We start from the raw sequence: 21,678 nt of genomic DNA on the forward strand, positions 1-21,678 counted from the left end.
AGTCTGGGGGATACACATTGCAACCAACAGGGGAAAATGTAGATTATCATAGTTCTGGGGTTGGCAACTTGACAATGAATGAGTGGGCCCCCTCTGACAGTGATTTCGAGCAGAACTAGTATTGCCCTGGCCAGAACTAAGGGGGCTGGGCACTACCGGGCCCTATGGTAATTCGAACACTGCTTAGAACTCTTAGACTTAAATTCCACTATACGATCAGACGCTTTGAATGTATAACAGATGTCATTTTATTTTTACTTTCATTTGTATTAAGTTGAATAATTGATATTATTTGTGGATGGTCTTCATATGTATTTCAGATGTAATGTAAATTTCATCTTCATGTGCTTATTTAGTTAAGTGATCTATGCTCTCAGTGTACGAGAAGCATCTGTTGAAGATTGTGAAGAATCCTGATTTTGATATGTCCCTCTCACTTTAAATCTTCACAGTAAACCATCTGAAGGCAAGCCACGGTGTTGCTTGCTTATTTCCTCTGCGTGTAGACAACCGCTACAATTACAGTGAAGTTACTGTACTGTATGGGTTAGGGTTGGATAGGGATGGGATGTTAGTATGATTCTGTGTGTGAGCTTGTGTGTGTTTCAGTGTGTGTGTGTGTGTGTGTGTGTGTGTGTTTTGTATGTGTTTTCAGAGAGTTTGTGCCAGTATGTCTATATATGAGTTTCAGCATGTGTGTGTGTGTGTGTGTGTGTGTGTGTGTGTGTGTGTGTGTGTGCATTTCAGAAGCCTTTCCCTGTGGCCTGTGAACTCTTATGAAACCTGTAAAGACAACTTGATCCCAAGCTGAATTCAGTCAGGTTCTTTCAGGTTGCTTTCATTAAAAAAAATAGCAAAGTGGAAAAAATGCCAGCCTAGTTTTATGAATGGACCTTTGTAATGGGTAGCAGTCATACCACTGAATGGTTTCAATTCCATTTGATCTCTTTCTCTCTCTACCTCTCTGTGTGTGTGTGTGTGTGTGTGTGTTTGTGTGAGAATGAGTGAGCAGAAGTCTGAATGAATCTGAGTGTGTGTGTGTGTGTGTGTGTGCGTGTGTGTGAGTGTGTGTGTGTTTATGTGTGCGTGTGTGTAAGCATGTGTGTGCTAATACCAGTTGATCCTATGCTGGAGTTTTTCATTGGTGAAGCATGTTCTGCAGGTCACTAAGAGGTTTCCCTCTCCATAAACACAGATGGCATATCAGTGCCATGCCTCTGCAGCCTGTGTGTGTGTATGTGGTGTGTGTGTGTGTGTGTGTGTGTGTATGTGTGTGTGCGCGCCCATGAATGTATGCATCACCACAGTAAGGAGAATGTCACAAGGCATGAGGGAGAGAGAGAGAGAGGAAGAGAGTAAATAGTATTTGTTGCAACCCCAGCACAACTGAAGCTTTATGCCGCCATCTAGTGGTGATGTCACAATTGCAACTAACCCATTCCTACATCAAACCTGCTGCACAAGCAGTAAACAGTCCTCATCATTTTATTTTTTTAAAAGAAAAGCATGTTTATTATTTGGGAAGAAATTCTGTTCTGTCAGTTCATTGTGTTTTTTTCTTTAAGGTATTCTGATTTGACAAGGTACATGAACAGTCCTTATGGTTGTAACCCATGGAAAACCTTTTAAAACAACAAGAATTCTGCTCCATCAGTGCATTGTATCTTACCAATGGACAGGGGTGTGACAGTACATCTAATCCAGTTAAGAAATTATACTGACATCAGTCATGCATTGAGTAGCAATATAATGTTGTTGGAGTATTGTGTGTAGATTGATGAGGGGAAAAAATAATTGAATCCATTTTAAGAGGAGTCTGAAACATAACAAAATGTGGAAAACTTGAAAGGATCTGAAAACTTTCCGCTTGCACTGTATTTCTATGCATGAAGGCCGGGACTTCTGAAATTTGATTTTATAGCTATATCTGTCTAACCTGACCCTCGCCAGATGAATTTCGCTCCGCCTAGCTCCACTCATCCATCTGGAACCGATCCATTGGAATGGTGTTTCAGAAGGCTGGGCCTAATCAAAAAATGCTTGCATATGATTGAATAAGCCACTTGTCCGTCATCTATTGACGTGCTTCTTCAACCACTCACATCGAAGCCTACCCGTGACGCTGATAACAGTCTCACGGTCGCTTCTCCACTACGTCACATCTATGAAACTCCCGCCCTGCGTCCTGATTGGCTGAACCATAAAGTCGGTTGCAGAAATCACTCTCAATGGAACCGATCCCAGATGGATGTGAGTGGAGCTGGGCAGAGCTAAGCGGAATGAAATTCATCTGGCGAGGGTCAGGTTAATATCTGTCTACTTCAACTTTAACTTTCTAAAACAACAACAATAACACATACTTCAGCTTGTAGTGTCTGTTTCACTGATAGAATAAACATGTAAATTAATTAAACGTCACCAATAGGCCCCTCTGCACTGCACTTGAAATCTCTGCAGCACTCTTTTATTTTTTGCTTTTCACCCTTTTTTCACACATTTTCAAAGCTACACATGTTTTACGGTGAGTTGCCAACACACTTTTAGTTTCAAATTTGTCATTGTTCTCCTGGTGCGTAAATAGTGATATGAAAACTTGCAGGCTTTAGTGGGGGAAAGTATTCTGAATCTTTATTTTGAACATTTGTTGATGTGGATTTGTGCATTTCTTGCCGGCGGCTCCCACTTGTCAGAGATTTGCCCACTCAGCTACAAGCTTGCAAGTCGTTATCTTTTTAGCAGGGTTTGTCACGCATCTCTGGTGTGAATCTCTGAAAGACAGAGCATTTACACCATGCCAACACCAGGGGGAGCTGTCACATCGCTCTCTACGGAGCCCATCTGTGGCTCTCGCTCTCCACTTCATACACATCACAAATAATGTCACCCAAGTATCATATTTTGTGTCATAGCCAAGCCTAGACTAATCTAGTCTCAAAGTCTTCTCATACCTTTCCCACTGCAGAAGAAGCTGATGACACTTTCCAACACCAAGCCAAAAAGAATTTCTCAGTCCGATTTAAAAATGGACATTTCCCAAACATTATCCCAGATGACAACAAATCTGGACTATGGTCCATCCTGCATAACTGCATAGTGCATCTACAAAGTAATCAAAGTGATTTCTGTTTGTGTACAGTATTGTAAGAATCTATCATGGTCATGGAAAACCCCTAGTAGACTAATTACAACAAAGTGAGATTTCTCCTGCTCAGCTCAGGGACATTCACTGACTTCTTTTTTCTTGCCCATTACATGTCTTATCCTACTTGACTCATCCGACGCATTCAATATGCTTAACCACTGCATCATTCTTTCCATATTCTCAAACCAGTGCGTGAGGTTTGAATCCTACCTCACAAGATATTCAATGTTCAATGTATCTTGGCCAGGACAGATATCACCATCTCACTACCTCACCACAGGGATACCCTAAGGCTCAGTATTAGGGCCCCTTCTCTTTGCCATTTACACCCTCTCCTTGGGTCCAATTAGCCGCCTGCACAGCTTCTTATAGCACGGTTTCTCATACCTTCTCAGGGGCTTCTCAAGTCTATTCATCAAGTCTATTCATCTCTTCAACAGACACCAAATTAATGATAGCATGACTCAATTAGTCAGAATTATTAATCATTATACATATATACTACATATTTTCATCTGCTGAAAAAAAAAGAATAGAAAAAATAGAGCAAAGATTAAAGCAAAAATAAATTTCATAAATTACAAAAAATCTTCATTGAAGCAAAATAATAAAATAAGGCTTTGTCACAAGCTGAAGTGAAGTACACTTTAAAATAGTACTGCGATGATAATAAAGTCTTTCACCCGGAGACTGACATCCACCTGACACCTCAACATGATTATAACACGTGATCTGTAACTGCTGTTAACACATATGCATAATCACTGCCAACACACACACACACACACACATTCATTAAATTGATATAGCCTAATATTACAACAGCAGCAGTCTAAAGTTGCATGTTCTTTTACTGCATTTCCTGGCCACTGATAAAATGTTAATTTTACATACTTACAGTATATCCTATGATATAGTCAAGAGCCATGTGATAATGCATGTGTGCTTTAAACCGATGTAAAAATAATTTATCTAACAACAGATAGATAGATAGATAGATACTTTATTGATCTCCAGGGGAAATTCAACAGTTATGTCTGTCAACAGCATGAAAGCACCTGAGGAATGGGCATGAGAAGTGTGTGTGTGAGTGTGTGCGTGACCTTGTTATCACCTGAAGTTATGGCTCATGTTTGTATGATAGAGTGTGTGTGTATGCGTGGTGTGTGTGTGTGTGTCTGAGTGTGTGTGTGCGTATGTATTCTCTGAGCTGTAAGTTCAAAAGGACGCTTGAGGAGTCAGCATAGTCAAACGTCAGAACCTCTCCAATTACTTACAGAGGGTCTAAAGTAATTTTAGGAAGACGTTTAGACACACACACACACGCACACACACACTTATCACTGTCACCAACCCTCAACTCCTCCCCTTAGCACGCATATTCATGAAGAGCACCACACTCCACTCCTACACCAAACAGCCAGTGAGCAAACACACCAACAGCCAGACACCTTCTACTCTGGGAAAGGCAGATCCCCATTTGAAGACCCTTAAGAGGATAAAGTCTTTCACTATAGGACTTTAGCAGAAGGCCTTCACAGAGGGATTTACCAGTTTACTTATTACTGATCTTCATGTACTTTCACTGCGGACCCAGTGTGGTGCGATGCCACACTCCCGGGGACTGTGACAACCGGTAGCCAGGGAATCTTGAGTTCCAGGTTCTAATGGTCTCATGATGGATTCATCTATGGAGCACACAGAAGAAATCCAAGAAATCCAAGATGAGGTCCAGTTCATGGAAGATGTCATGGACTCCACCTGGTCCTGGGTAATGTTCCTGTGTGTCAATGTCCCCCCCATCCCCAGGCCTGTGCCTCAGGCTAATGATGATCCCATATGCGGTGTGGAACTCTAAAAAGCATGACAACCCAAACCAAGTTTCTCAGCATGTAAAGTGTGCCCCTGCATCTCAAACACATAAAAAATTAAATGTTGTATTTGTAGTGCATGGATACAGTGCAAAAGCATGTTTCAAATCGGTTTCTATAGTTACAGTTTGTTTGGCAGCGGCCCTAAAGGTCAGAACTGAAGGGAAAATAATTAGCATGATGAATGAAGATGAAGCAGAGAGTCCTAAGTAGCATCTGGTTACCCTCTACAGGGAAATGAAATACTTAGAAGAAGAATGAGATCAAATCCTATATTCCAACACTCCATTCTATAAATGACAATTCAAAACATTTTTATTTTACATTGGAAACGTAAATTAATATGTATTGAAGAATGTTTCCTCTTACTGTAAACTGGTTATATCAGTAATGGAAAAAAAGGCATCACAAGGTCAATAAGAACCCTGAAATTTTTTTTTGTTTTTGTCTGTGCATCGTGGAGTGTGACATCCAAGCAGTATTTATATCTGCTATGTCATTCTTCTTGTATAAGAGATTCATATCAGTAGACCAGGTCCATTACAGCACCTCATCCATTCCACCCCGCCGGATCATGTTTGCCCTGGTAGTCATGCGTCTCTTTATGGCTGGCACCGGCGCAGGCATCGTCAGTCACACCTGCAGGGAATCGTGCATGCGTGCAGCCCGGGTGGCACTGTGTGAAAGGGCAGCACACTGGCACACCGGGGACAGCAGCTGGTGTTCTGCCAGTCACCAAGTAATCCCCCGTAAGGTGATCCTGTGCAGGGAGTGAGAGCGAGAGAGAGAGAGAGAGAGAGAGAGAGAGTGAAGGGGGGATGGAACGAAGGAAAGAGAGAGAGAGGGCAAGACTGAATGTGCTGGAATAGGATAGAATACGGGATAGGCCATATGAGTGGAGAGAGAGAGAGAGGGCAAGCCCAAATGATAGAGTATGTGTGGAGTTAGTATCAGAAGAGAGTGAGACAGAGAGAGAGGGGAGAGAGAGAGAGAGAGAGAGAGAGGGAGAGAGCAAGACCATATGTGCTAGAGAACACAGGATAGGCCCCAGGGGTAGAGAGCATGTGAGTGGCATGTGGAGAACGAGAGAGAGGAGAGAAAGAGAGAGGGGATGTGTGGAACGGAGGAGAGAAAGAGGGAGGGGATGTGTGGAACGGAGGAGAGAGAGGGGATGTGTGGAACGGAGGAGAGAGAGAGGGATGTGTGGAACGGAGGAGAGAAAGAGAGAGGGATGTGTGGAACGGAGGAGAGAAAGAGGGAGGGGATGTGTGGAACGGAGGAGAGAGAGGGGATGTGTGGAACGGAGGAGAGAGAGGAGAGAGGGATGTGTGGAACGGAGGAGAGAGAGAGGGGATGTGTGGAACGGAGGAGAGAGAGGGGGGGGCAAGCCCAAATGATAGAGAAGAAGGGATAGGGGGTACAGAGCATGTGTGGAGTTAGTATCAGAAGAGAGTGAGACAGAGAGAGAGAGCGAGAAAGGTGATAGCAGTGGGGTGATGTGGGTAGAGAGGGGTGTGTTGATGGGGTGAGGGTGCTGGGTGATCCTGTTGGTGGCTCACGGGTCGCGAGGCTGAGGGGTGCTGGAGATACCTCCTGGTTCTCCTCCTGCTGCCTCCTCAGAAAGGATAATACCCTCCTGAACCAAGCCTCTGGATGCCACCCATGTAACCATGAGCCACTGCCGATGATTTACGACCATAACACGTCTCAGGGTGTCCTTGGCATGGGGACAGAGATGTTTGTCAAGGTCAACTTAAGGTCAGCAGAGAGGCCTTCTGGAAATTACGATGCTGACAGCAAACCTCAAGCCATGCACTTCCTTTAGGAGACAGAAAGCTTAAAACACACACCTCACTATCATAAGCTGAACATTACTACAATATGTCACTTGGCTATAGTTGAAAACTGGGCAACCCTTCTTTTAACTGGTCTTTTTTTAAAGCAACACTATGCAGGTTTAGGTATTTTTGGCGACTGTAGAGCTCCCTCTAGAGTCGCGATGTATTTATGTGTTACTCTGCTATTGTAAATATCAAACTTCTCGCGTACACAATGCAAAAGCTTTTTATTGTGGAGGTGAAGGATTAAAGGAATTATCCGGAGTAAAATGCACTTTAGATCAATTTACGGATGATTGGGAGTACATACGTTGAGTTGACATCAAAATCATGTCATTCGGATGTGTTTTGAGAAAGTTCGATTTTACCGTTTTTAGTCAAAACTCGTTAGCGTGGAAGTGAGAAGGGCATATTATTTCGCCCTACTCACTACCACGTAAGTGTAATGTTGTTTGGAACTGTACAAGAGGTATAAAAATAGCGTTTTGTAGCGGCAAAATAATATGCCCTTCTCACTTCCCACGCTAACGAAGTTTTGACTAAAAGCGGTAAAATCGAACTTTCTCAAAACACATCGAATTACATGATTTTTATGTCAACTCAACGTGTGTACTCCCAATCATCCGTAAATTGATCTAAAGTGCATTTTACTCCGGATAATTCCTTTAACAACATGCAAAAACAATCTCCAAAGAGCTATATCTACTGACAAGGTAATGTTTCGCGCGAGATTTGGTGGGCCGCCGTTCTTGAAAGTTGCATGGCCAGTATTCTCTGTAGGGACTCGCTACGTCTATGCTGTATATATGCTAGGTGAACGATTCGCCTATTACAAGTTCGTTTACCATCAACTTGGCTTCGTAAAGGTGAAAATCTTGCATAGTGTACCTTTAAAGAGTAGTCACCAAACAAATGCTAAACTGAAACAATACTAAAACAGCTGGAAATGACCCTTAGATCTTAACTGTCAACTGACCCTTAGCTGACCCTGGCTTTCTCCCCACACTGACCCAAACTCAAGGTCCATAATCCTGGCACTTCACCCTTCCACTAAATCTAAGCAGATTTTTCATTCAACACACAGTTTGGGAACAACAAAAATGAGTCATTAGAATGATGTGTGATGACATAATGTGTGTAATGTGGTTTTGACACACGAATCCTCTTGTACCTCCTGACACTCAGGCCAGAGAATGAGCCAATCAAACAGTAATGAATGCAAGGTGCAGCTTAGTGTACGTGTTTTCACAGTGAAAAGCAGAACTACATTAACGGTCTCACAGATGAAGCAGCAGGTTACTCTTAGTGAACAACGATTATTCCCCTTTTATGTGCAATATATGAGTCATGTTTTGGGGTGAACAGTTTGTCCATGGCATAAATAGCTATACACCTGCGATCTGGTATAGACATAAATGGTGCATAAATATCAGAATATTTGTGTCTTCTTTTTTATTCTTGATGCACTACCACATTTCTCACTGCGCTAGTAACATTACAGAAAGGAAAAGCTACTGAGCTAAAAAGGTCTTAAAAAAAAGTGCAGACACCTCTCCACTGGAAATGTCAGGTGCCCTTTTCGGTTAGACTTTACTTGACAGTATCAACATACTGTAAGAGTGACATGACACTGTCATGAACGTGTCATAAACAAGTCATAAACATTTATGACATAATGCTTCTGTTATTAAGTGACATTCGGTTTTGGTCATAACAAGTTAGGGTTAGGATTAGGGTTAAGGCCTATTCACACCAAGAACGATAACGATAACTATAACCATAACCAAAAAAGCGTTCACACTGAACAACGATAAACAAAATCTCTCCTGGTGTTAATGAATGTGACAGTTAAAATTTGATGGGTTCTGATTGGCTATTAGCTTTTTATCGTTCTGAAAGTCGCTCTGAAAGTGATCCCCAACGATATCGTTCTTCATGTCGTTATCGTTATAGTTTATGTGTGAACGTCGTCATTCATATTAACGAGAACAATATTTATTTATAGTTATCATTATCGTTCTTGGTGTGAATGGGACTTTAGGCTTAGAGTTAGGGTTAGGGTTAGAGGTTAGGATTCGGGTTAGGGTTCATGTGTCATGTGTTCATGACAATGTCATGTCACTCTTATGTCGATACTGTCAAATAAAGTGTTACCCCCTTAGCTCACAGACTGCAGTTATTCCAAAGTAACAACACGTTTACATAACCTTGCCCTGGTGAAGCATCAGGTCACCTCATAGGCTGTGGCCATCCCCGCTGCATGGGGCATATGAAGCTCGTTGACTGTAATGTTAGATCACACTGACTGTAGGAGGAGAGGGATCGCCTGCCTCCAGCACTTACTCAGTATACACACCGAAAACTCAATGGGCATGTGTTGGTTAGGCACTGCTAATCACCCCACCCCCACTCTCATACACACACACACACACACAGGCTACACACACACACACACACTTACACATACACAGGCTACACACACACGCAGGCTATACACACGCATCTACACACACACACACACATACATGCGCACGGGCTACACACATGCGGTTATGGACCTCGGCCCTGACTGATGGGGCCAGTCCCCTTAATAGAAAGCGCTGAGCTGCCTGTCATTCAGAGAACAGCGTGTCCCGCTCCACGTGCTAGTGTCCCTTATGCTGTGACAACTCTGCAGCGCATGCTTGTAAAGAACAGGTCTAGACTGCTACTATTTGCACCAGAGGCTGTAAAGCTCTGCTGAACAGCTGATGATATAATGACTGGCCGCATGCTCGTGCGATGAGTTTGAAAGCTTAATCATACTTTACCCTTGATGTTAGTCACACTGTTCCAATGAAAAGGGGTGGGTGTTTATGTGATGAGAGAATGAATAAACTAAACTCAAACCAAATTCTAACCCAAACTTAATATTATCAAACAAAACTCAGGAAAATTGATGAACAAACAAGTTTTGCACACAGAATTCCCTGATAAATTTCCCTTGATAAGATTTTATTTTGAAATACACAAAGACAAGGTAAACTGTAGGCCTACATTAGGTTACTACTGGAAATGGCAAGAACACATTCTCAAATAACAGAAAGGGAAATAGGCTACTGCCATTCCCTTGTTCATACTCATCTCAGCTGAAATGCGTAGTGCTCTCTACGGAAATAAGCTGCTGAAATGAAAGCATTCCTGCGTTTTTAAGAGCCATACTTGCCCTCTCATTTGTCTCTCTGTTCAGGAGGACATGGGCACTAAATTCCTCTGACTCAGCACTTTGTCTTTGAAAACAGATGATAGAAAATAACCCCTAAGACTTAGTCGAAAACCTTCTGAACAAAAACAATGCCATATGCAATATATTTGTTGTAACGTTTATACATGGCAACGTTTTTCCTGAGGTAGGCCTACTGTTTTGGTACTATTGTTCAAAACTGGTTTAGATGTAATTAGCCAAAAAAGCTTTGAGCCTTTGACAAAACCATTAAATCGTTGACAAACCTATCCAGTAAGGGACCGTTCATTATTTATAATCGGGGTCACTGGAGGGATTTTAAGTGCTTCAATCAAAAGTTGCATGACCCTCCCCTGCCTGCAAGAAAATTATCGACGACCCTCCAGCAGCCTTTTCAAAAAAGACATGACCCTCCCCAGCCAATTGTTGATACCTTCCACCCACGATACAGAGCGCTATGAAAACACATCAACTTAAGCTGTCGTTCTAAACTCACCCTCTGCTTTCTGATCTTACACATCACACTTCACCAAGATGGTGGCCATTTCAGTAGATTTACTCACTAACATTGTTGTGGAAACACAATAAGCATGGAAACTAAATGCACACTTCCTGCAACTGCATTAGCCTACTTGAAATAAGTTACTCCTCTAGTAAGTATTCACATGAAATAAAACAATAAAACATTGAGACCACTCAACAAAGCACACTGGGTAATAACAAATTCAACACATGAACTTGTTGCTATGGACTCATCTCTAGGCTTCCTCAGTCATTGTAAAGTTGCCAAAGCTGAACATTATCCAAAACTCAATTTCTCAGACGAGCGTCAATTTGGGAGCTTGCTACACTCCTTCCTTCTCAAATGACTTGAATGGCTTTATAAGCATGCACACTGTTTAAAGTTAGGCTAGGCTACACGGTAAACTACAAGTAAACCAAAGTTAAATTTAGCTTTTTTAGGGCTGGATAAAGTTGACCAAATGGATATAGGCTGTTAGGCTTGAATAAAGTAGGCTACTTTGTTGCTCCAACCCTTCCAACGTTAATGGGGACGGATGTTGACATTTTCCGTATTTTGCGTGAGAAACCCGTAAAATCTCCCTTATTTTCATTGTTCAATGTTGACAGAGCTAAGGAACGAAAGAGAACGTTATATGGCGACAGAAATCAACAATCAAACAAGCCACTTTGATTTTTTGCTGTTTTCATTAATACAAAAGATGGGTGACCCCCCCCTCCTAGACAAAAAAAAGTTAGGTGACCCTCTCCTCAACAAAGAATAAAAAGACATGACCCTCCCCTATTTTCCTCCGGTGACCCCGTTTATAAATAACGAACGGTCCCTAAGGCCATCCAATAAAAGAATGAGAGAATTCATTGATGCAGATAAGTGACGGGCATCCTCATGAGATCTCTTCTCCTGGCTGAAACAAGTGTCTAGCAAGCGATGGGCATCCTCATGAGATATCTTCTCCTGACTGAAACGAGTGTCTAGCAGTCGATGGGAATCCTCATGAGATCTCTTCTCCTGACTGAAACGAGTGTCTAGCAGTCGATGGGCATCCTCATGAGATCTCTTCTCCTGGCTGAAACGAGTGTCTAGCAATCAATGGGCATCCTCATGAGATCTCTTCTCCTGGCTGAAACGAGTGTCTAGCAATCAATGGGCATCCTAATGAGATCTCTTCTCCTGGCTGAAACGAGTGTCTAGCAATCGATGGGAATCCTAATGAGATCTCTTCTCCTGACTGAAACGAGTGTCTAGCAAGCGATGGGCATCCTCATGAGATATCTTCTCCTGACTGAAACGAGTGTCTAGCAAGCGATGGGAATCCTAATGAGATATCTTCTCCTGGCTGAAACGAGTGTCTAGCAATCATCCTTTCCATTCCTAACACAGACCTTATAACCACACTGAATATTCATGGAAGCCTAACGATGTGGTGTGTATCATATCCAACACAAAGCCCACTGGGACACATACGGCCAGATTCTCTTGCAGCATATGGTTCCTCTCTCGTCTCGAGGCAGCATGTGAGTTTGACTGTAGCGGAGCTCGAGGCCAGAGGTGAGGGAAAGTGAAGTGTGTGCTCTTAAGTGAAAGAGCAGACATATGAGATGTTTTCGTTTGAAACACACGTGAGTGAATTTCCTAAAATATAGCCTGCAAGATCCACTTGAGAGGAATTACTTATTTACTGTGCATCAAACACTTAAAAAAGAACAGAGTTTCATTTTATAGTTATTTTGAACTGGAAATTTAAACATTATGTATACAATATAAATTAAGAATGGTGGCCCCTTTTCAATAGAGATATGTTAGAAAATAAAGCAATGCCATTTTTATTAAGTGGAGGATTTTCTACATGACAAACTTCCTTCAATTTCTCTATGGCAAAATAAAGATGCTAAATATAACCTAGTTACAGTATGTATAGCTACTTCATTGCTTGCAAAGAGTCTGTTGTTATCCCCTCATGCAGATTGGTTGCATGCCCAAACACACAAAACTTCTAGACACACATGTTCAGGCATCCAGCAGCTCTACAGGCCAATGTAGGGCAGTGCGTTTGACTTCTCTCGTGTGTCATTCCAGGCCATGTCTTCATAGCTTACTGCCATTTGCATGTGTGCCTGTGCAATTGTGTGTTTTTGTGTGTGTGTGTGTGTGTGTGTGTGTGTGTGTGTGCTTGTATGTGCAAGCAATACAGCTCAGTGATCAGTGAAGATTTTAACATGAATACGAGACTGTGAGGTTTCGTAGACTATACATTTCATTTGCAGAAACAGCTGCCAGGAATTGTAGCAATAGGAATGTTGTAGTATTTTGGGACAAAATGTTATAGAAATCTTATAGGAATACTGTAGTATTTCCGGACATACTGTAGAAGTATTATAGTATTTTAGGACATACTAGTGTATAGAAGGATAGAGGGATTATGGGAGAAATAACCAGCTTTTGAACTGGTGGAAAGGTTACTTTTCCTTCAGCAAAAATGCTAAATGGTCCCTTTGAAGATACAGGACTTTAGTTGGTTTGGATTTAGTGAAATAAGATTAAGTTGAATTCTATTACAATGTTATGTGATTTACAATGTTTGCTCTAAGTTAACATTTTGATTAAAATGCATAATAGACGTTATATGGGAAAAAAGTAAAATAGCCTACCCTAGTTAAATCAAATAATTTACTGAATGGATGGGGCCCAACTTCCTTCTTGCAACATTTCCCGTTTCCTCTTTCAGACTTGTGTCTTTTTAAACCTGCGGTTTGCGTCTCAGACGCTGCCACGCTGGTTTGCTCAGTCACAGAAAAAACCCCCCAACGTGCAACAGAAACCACAACTGCAGACATCGAACGTCAGGCAACGCGGCGCAGCCATTGGTCAATGTGATCACCTCACCGCCTTCCTCACTCACCGTGCCGAGGCCCCAGACAGTCTTTGCCGGCTGGGATCAGGTTACAAACCTCCTCAAGCTTCCGAAGCCGACAGATGTAAATGTTACAGTCACCCCCTATCGCCAAAACGATTTTCTTGATAAGAAATTGAACTCTAGACCGTAAAAGAACAAAGGCTTTATTTGAAAATGAAATTTCTAATCCTATTGACATAGTCTTATTATAATTATGACCAAGTCACAAAGTCTCTCTGTGTGGTGGCTATGAGTATCATTTGATTACAACGATCTGATTGGACCAGTGCGCAGCCTCATCTGCATGTGATGTCATCTGCTGCTCTGGCTGGGGAGAGACTCGGAGGTCCGAGAGAGAGTCAGCGAGAACGAGCGAAAGAGAGAGGAATAAAACAGTAGCTGTGTCATCTTAAGTAACGGAAAGTGGTGATACAGACGTATTCAACACCAGCCTCTTCGTTCTAACGGGAAAATGACACTATAATGCCCCTGTGCGCGACCATCACTAGCCGCAAAAGAGAAGCCCGGCGCATTCCCGTGTTGATGTGAGGACGTCTGCGTGGTACTGAAAAGGTATAGAATTTCAGCAGTATTTTTGTGTTGATGCCGGCTGCTTTAGCCATGTAAACTGTGGGTGAAGTTACTGCATAGCCTACTGTGGGAAATTTACATTCGTTTACTTTTCTGCATGCCAAGGATCTGCTCCTCACACTGAATTTCACCATTTAAACCTTCTTCCTCCTGATATGGGGTTCGTTTTGGGACTGCTGCAGCTGTTCAGTTCAGTGTCAAACAGATAGTCAGCATTAATATATGCTGGAGGCATCTGTCGTATAATGTCCCCAGCGTGATATCTAAAGTGTAAAGAACTTTAGGTAATGGAAAATAAGTAGAAAACAAACAAACAAATAGGCTATATCCTTTCCTTAACCTGTTTGGTATTTGACCCAGTTTCTATGGTTTAAGCCTGGTGGAAAAGCCAGGCCTTGATGATATATTGATGACCAAGCAGATCACTACAGATATATGAATGCTGGGTTACTGGACTGAAGGATGTTTTCTTTACAATTACAAGTGCTGATCACTGCAGTCATGGTAGAGTAGCCTACCTCTACCAGACTGCAGTGTCCTCTTACAAGCAACTCAACACAAGTCTGCATCATTCATATATGGGAGAGAGAGAGAGAGAGCTGATGTTTACTGATGGGTCCCAAAATGTAGGCTATTTGTTTAGATGAGCAGGTTGAGTTTGTTATGATACAGCTGATAGGTTACCCTATACCTCAGGCTCACAGGTATCAGCTTTTTTCACATGTTCATATTTTTACATTTAGTCAAATTTGCTCACCACAGTAGCCTAGAGCACAGAAGCTTCAATGTTAATAGAACCACCCCATGACCTGATATGTTGCTCCCTGTTTTTTGGGTGAATCACATTTTTGTGTGGTGGCCTGCCTTCAGTATTTCCAGAGAAACTCCACCACCTCCCTTCTCTCCTGCCTGTGTGTGTTTTCTTTTATTGTGTGTAAGCTATTAGGTAGCAAGTTAACTCTCCTTTGTGACGGGCTGAGTGCTGGCGTTGTGGCAGTGTGTCCCAGCACCACCACCCAGCACTGAAGCTCTATTGGGGAAGGTCACTTTTGGACAACACACCAGAGCTGTGGCCCTTACTGGAATGTTGTTGACCTAAGCTCCATAAGTGACCATGGTATCAAAAACATAGGCCTACCAATGTTTATTTGGTAATTTCATTGAGTGTAGCTATCTGACAATGACAGACACTTATCCCATTACTGCATTGTATAATGCTGCTACATGTCAGTGTTCTGTGAATGTGTCTGATGTATTGTGCAGTCATCAGTGTTTATCATTGTAATGATGACAGAGGTCTACGTTTTGTTTGAAGATTTGATTCTAGCCTTGTCGATCATCTGTATGCTTTTGCAGATTGCTAAATAACGTATTTTTATTGTCCCGCATGTTGAAGTCTATATGCATTTTATGTACAACAAAAACAACTTACTGCACCTTTAATATGAATAACACATAAGACATCGTTTTTTATTATTTATCTGCCAGTCTGATGTAGAGTAAGATAATTCTTGAGGTTTGCAGATGAATATAGCAAAGAGCAGGTTGAAACGTGCTTAGGGAGATGTGCTCAGCATTATCTTCTGCCCAAAGCCCATAGGGTATCATACATTCAGATGGCAGAAAAATAAGCACCCTGCTTAGAAAATTAGACAGACTTCTCTGCTTTGATCTATTTTTAAACCTGCCAAGCTTCTTTCAATGCAACTTCTAAGAATAGATGTCTTTGGGTTGATGCATCTTCATAGTAGGACCGGGTTTTGAAGGGGAAGGATGTATAATCCAAAGGAACTTGATCTAAGGAAACGATTTAAGAACACCAGTTTGTTCCGTTGATTTGCGGATGTTCTCCCTCTAAGGGCTTATCCGTAACGCTGGTTTCCCCCTGTTGAGGCCTTTGACCCAGGGCAACTGCTTTCACCCTCTCTCTCTCTCTCTCTCTCTCTCTCTCTCTCTCTCTCTCTCCTGCTCTGCCTCTTTTATGCCTGCTGTGGGGGTTTCAGGGTGGACTGGGCAACTGGCAAATCTGGCATGATCTGAATATCATTGTCAAGGACCCCCCCCCCCCCTCCCCCCAGTGCCCGTCTCTGGCTCGCATCATTTTGGCCTTTTTGGGTCATCAGTGTGGAGAATAATGAATTCTTCCATCTTGTGTTTATTTTTTAGCCATGTTAATGGTGGTATGGTGTGGTTAGGATTCTGGGATTTTGAGTTTTAATATGTGTTTTTATACATATGCTTAATGCATTTATTAAGCTTGATGTCTCAAGTCCTGCATTATTCTGAGGGGTCTATTCGGGCCTTAAGAAGAAGAAAGGTGTTTAACCATGTTACTTTCAAAACAACTCTATCGGAACTCCCCCTATTTCCACCGGTCCCGTATTTCCACCGTCTTGCGTGTATGTGTCACTTAATATCAATTTCTATACAAACCAAGACAGCGGACTCCTAAAGAAACGCAACCACCCACACCATAGGTGTATATAAATTAGCTATGTACTAAAAATGACATTTTACCGTGACTCGAGGAGCTGTAAACAGTGTTGTAAGGCTGCGTGTACACAACCGCTTGGAGCTCCAGTGGAATTTTAATTTCACGACGAGAATTCTCGGTCTAACCGTCCATGTGCCGTTGAAACGGTGTAAATAGGCGACCAATCAGGCCAGCACTATAACTCCGAGCGTGGTAAACAAAATCGGATATTTCAGGCAGTAAATGCTCCCGTTAAGAACCAAACCAGATTTTGTTCAAATCTACACATCTATGGCTACTGAAATGTCATGTTAATTTAGCAAATGTTATTTTGAAGTGTTAAAAAAACATCGTTGTTTTAGAATTTCTGAACAAAAGTGGTGATAATTGGGGGTGTTACGATACACCTCTTGTGGTCTGTGACATTTTGTCCCAGTTTGTAGGACACTTAGATGTACAGAGTGTTAGATAAACAGAAAGTGACACAGGAGCCGGTGTTAAGTTGAGGCAACCTCTTTGTCCTGATGGAGTCAGTGTCTGGTGTGGAAGCTCAATGACACACAGACACACTCGGCCTCCGAAGAGGTTTCTCATGGTCAACCCAACAGAGTTCCTCTTGGAGCCCTGCTTGTCTCTGACACAAGCAGTGTTTTTCATACATTGTTTCAATGGCAGTGTATTTTACAGTGTATATAAGCACAGTGGGAACATCTTTGTACAGTATTTGTCAGTGAGTTATTGAGTATTGAAAAGCGTAGTAAAAGTCTTGTTTGTACAGTATTAGTTAATGATTTATTTAGTATTGAAAAGCATAGTAAATGTCTTGTTTGTACAGTATTAATTAATGATTTATTACACTGTATCAATTACAGTGTATTTTATGAAGTACAATGGGAGCATCTTTGTACAGTGTTAGTTAATGATTTATTAAATATTGAAAAGCGTAGTAAAAGTCTTGTTTGTCCTTGTTCTCTCCTTCCGCTACAGTTACATGACAGATATTTCGAGAATCTCTGCTGACATGTGAACCATGTTTCTTAGATGTTGTTGGACATTCAATATGAGCTTAGGATATTGTGATAACACCCAAGAGGTCTTTACAACATCTATTTTAACACTAACTCTGGTTAACACTAACCTTGGCACACCAGCAACAGCCTTTAGCAGCAATGGAAGAGGAATTAACTGCCTGGCATTCTGGGAGGATCCAAGTTGGGTCGAAGGGCTCTAGCAAAAAAGGGGGTTCTGGGAAACGAGGTAGTCGACACAATTGCACCCGAAGAGAGAGCTTATGTTACAGGTCAAAGGTCACGGTGGGCTTTTTATTTTAAAGGTGCAGTCAGCGATCATACATGATTTCAAGCCTATAACATTTCTTGCCATATTTAGCAACTCTTCACAATCTGTTAACTGCCCATTCCATGAGTACACTGTAGGCAGCCCAGGCTCCGAAAAGTGGGGGCAGCATGTCCCCAAACAAAAACGAAAAGTTGGTTCTTGGTTAACATATAATGTAACTGTCTGCTAATAAAACATAAACAAACCTCACTTCCTGTGAAATCACTGACTGCATCTTTAAGAGGGGGCTTTCTATTCTTATTATGACATTCACAGTCTTCCTCTTCAATTGTACATGGCCAGTCTAAGCAATGCCAGCTATTTTTAACTTTTTTTAACAACCAGTTCCACATGTACACTCATATGTTCTTCCATGTTAGTTCCATGTTCTTCCATGTTCTTCCATGTTAGTGTTAATGTTAGTGTGTTGGTGTGATTGTTGGGGTTAGTGGTCATGAATGTGCAGTGGCCATTGTGTTTCCAGTCCTTTGAACACTGAGTAGTCAGCCTAATGCAGGCCTTTACCCATTTCTCCAAACATAAACAAATCATGGCCTGATTGCTGGTGCATTCACACAATATAAACAAGTGTGTGCATTCCATTAAACATTCAAAATGAAACAGGAAGCACCAGGCCCAAATTTGTTTCCTATTCATCCTACAAAGAGAAAGTACTCACGTTATTACGGTTATACCCAACTGTGAACAGTAAGTGTTTGTCTTTGAAAAATGCATTTATGACTCTCCTAATTCACTGAGTTCAACACGTGTTCTCTCGGTGCCAAATATGTCATCATTAGTGACTGGCCAATTGATCTCCACTGACCCAGTTATGGGTCTCATGCCTGGCACAGAAGATAATCTTCATCCTTGTCCCAAATTCCACTGAGAATAAAACACCCCTTTTACTGCCAGAGTTCTGATGATAGACAGTTTTTCCCCAGGCTTTTATGTTGTTCTTTGAAACACATGCATTTGATGTAGCCTAGATACTATACCCACGGTTACTTAAAAAATAACATACAGTACAAATAATGACAGTAATACTAGTGTAGTATTTACATTTTATTTAATTTATGTGGTTATTGTCATATTAAATCAGTAGGTGATCTTAGAAAAGATCAGGAAAAGAAGTGATGGTATGGTATTGATGGTGTTCATGCCTCAGTAGATCAGATAACTGTGAGAGCTAGTCTGTGAGAGCTGTCTGTGGTCTGCAGATCTGCACTGACTCCTGTCTGTCTCTGTCCACTTTCACACCGACTGCAGTCTCAGACCATGAACTACGTGGGTCAGCTGGCGGGCCAGGTGTTGGTGCAGGTGAAGGAGCTGTACCGCGGGCTGAACCCGGCCACACTGTCCGGCTGCATCGATGTCATCGTGGTGCGCCGGCCCGATGGCTCACTGCACTGCTCACCCTTCCACGTCCGCTTCGGCAAGATGGGAGTCCTGCGCTCCCGAGAGAAAGTGGTGAGTTATGTGAGTGAGTGGGTGTGTGTGTGTGTGTGTGTGTGTGTGTGTGTGTGAGGGGGGGGGGGGGGGGGGGGTTAGGGGAGGGGGTTGGGCACCGCCTTAATAGGCCGCTGAAGTTCGCCTAAAAAAAGGACCCAAAAGATGGCAGCCTTGAGTCTTTTTTGAGAAACTTCAGAGGTCTTTGAGAGATTATCCTTAACAAAAAGTACTTGTTTAATGGACAGTCCCCTTCATCAGGGAGCACAGGTGCTCAGGTCAATGCTCTCTGCTGAGCATTATTATTTAGAATGAAATGCTCTTCTCTGAGCGTTATTTAGAATGAAATGCTCTTCTCTGAGCGTTATTTAGAATGAAATGCTCTTCTCTGAGCGTTATTTAAAATGAAACCAGTGATGGGTGAATACATATGACAGAGCTGGCACTTGTCCCTGGATAATGTGTTTCTCCTGGAGCCATGTGTCAGTGTGGGAACTGGAATGAAACTTTTGTCTTGTGATGTGGAGAGGGAGCTGTTCATGTTGCTTAGGAAGGGGAAATGATCTGACTGATCCTACCGCCAACATCTGTTGTACTTCTTGGAAAACTGTCTGTGGTAGTTGTGTTTGTATTTTCTTTACTCTGTTGTAATGGGAAGTGGTCTTAACTCTTTTGCAACTCATCTCATACATTATAGTCAATGAATGTCTTTTTTAAAAAAGGAGATTTTTTTAACCAAATGTGGCTGCTTGTCCACATAAAAAGACTACCACCACAACTTCTTAAATCTTAAAACTTCCTACTAGATTCCAAATCATTGTGTATTTCATTTTGAGAAGACAGTTTGAAGGCTAGACCAAGAAATGGTTCACTGGTCTGAGACTTGTGCACTGCCCTTTGCTTAATCACAGGTGGACATCGAGATCAACGGGGAGCCCGTGAGCCTGCACATGAAGCTGGGGGAGAACGGAGAGGCCTTCTTTGTGAAGGAGACGGAGAACAATCAGGTCAGTGCTCAGTGAAACGACCATACAGGAGGGCAGAGGCCATTCAGAATTCAGGTTCTCAAAGGATTTAGTTCTGAAGCCTACATTCTGTTTAGTAGTTGGATTGTTTTCCTAACATTAGAAGGAACAAGTGAAACTCCCCTCTCTTCCCTCCTCTACCTCCTTCTACCACTTTCTCCTTTGACTACACTTTGACTACTACTTCCAACTTTTGCACTCTCATCCTCTGGTGATGGTGTTGATTGTTTTAGTATTACTGAGAGAGTGCGAGAAAGAGAGAGAGAGAGAGAGAGAGAGAGAGGTGGGGTTGGCATATAACCCTGCAGTAGTCTAACACATCCGGAGATATATGAGCGCCCACATCTGAGCTAGCCCACTGGCTTAGCAGGGGGGGGTGGGATGGAGGCCTGGATCTGCAGCCGGCCGTGCAGGTGATTTATGGGCCTGCTAAGGGTGTCAGATTCTCAGCCACACTGAGGGAAGCCACCAGGCCCCTCTGGAGCCTTTCTCCCTGGAAGTGTGTCACCTCAGTGTCAGGCCACAGCCCCTGCACCATCCATCTCCCCCTCGCCTGGCTCCACCAAATCAGGCTAACTGGTGTTAGCCTAAAGGCCTGGCTTGAGTAGCATGGAAAGAGCCTAGCATCAGAAAGACCCACACACAGTGTACTCAGGCCCTGTGCTAAAGACATTGACCCGCATTGGTGTGGGCAGGGTTGGGGGATGGATGAAAGCAATGGGAGAGGCTCAGTCGTTAACTTTGTTACCCTGACTCTGGGTGCATTTATGTGGGCCTCTCGATGATAACTGAGCACGGTGAACTGATTGGATTTTAACGAGCTACTTAGCTCAAGCATGCTCAGATGTGCTCCTCCTCGGTGGCTGTCTCAAAACGTGAGCTGTTCTCTGCTCTTTACCTCCTTCTGTTCACAACCCTCACAGAATGTGGCCTCTTCCAGGAAGAGGGGATCCTGGGATGGGAAAGTGTTTGAAATTTTGATGCTTACCTTCATCATCTCAAAAGAGAAACGAACAACGAACGCCTCCTCTTTTTTCACAGCACTGCTGCAAGCTCAACTTTGGACAGTCATAGAAAGATCTATTAATAGAAATTAGTTGCTAAAAGCGTTTATCCTGACAATCTAGTTCTGCTTTAAAACACTACTGCTGTTACTAATATGTATAAGACTGTGGCACTGACTGAGCTAAATAAAGACAATAAAAGCACATTGAGTCGTACAGTACAGGGGAAGAAGTGGGTCAAAGCAGCTATAGCTGCCTGCACCAGTTTAAGTAGTCACACTATTGGTGTTGACTGTGTGGTTGATGAC

The 21,678-nt window shown here is 42.5% G+C and overlaps 1 protein-coding gene across 4 annotated transcripts in view; it reads left to right on the forward strand.

The window, feature by feature from the left end:
• Positions 1–4,575: 4,575 nt before the first annotated feature.
• lpin1b (lipin 1b) overlaps positions 4,576–21,678 on the forward strand; it is a 39,506-nt gene continuing 22,403 nt past the window's right edge. For 3 of the 4 annotated variants that reach the window (XM_048250917.1, XM_048250920.1, XM_048250918.1), the window contains exons 1-3: positions 4,576–4,913; positions 19,162–19,362; positions 20,253–20,348. In XM_048250917.1, the coding sequence (XP_048106874.1) occupies positions 4,818–4,913; positions 19,162–19,362; positions 20,253–20,348 (393 nt within the window). In that variant the 5' untranslated portion in view covers positions 4,576–4,817. Of the gene's footprint in view, positions 4,914–13,658; positions 14,064–19,161; positions 19,363–20,252; positions 20,349–21,678 lie in introns of those variants that run through there. The other variant, XM_048250919.1, reaches the window with a different exon arrangement.

Source organism: Alosa alosa, chromosome 8 (assembly GCF_017589495.1).
Source record: "Alosa alosa isolate M-15738 ecotype Scorff River chromosome 8, AALO_Geno_1.1, whole genome shotgun sequence".
NCBI classification, from domain to species: Eukaryota; Metazoa; Chordata; class Actinopteri; order Clupeiformes; family Clupeidae; genus Alosa; species Alosa alosa.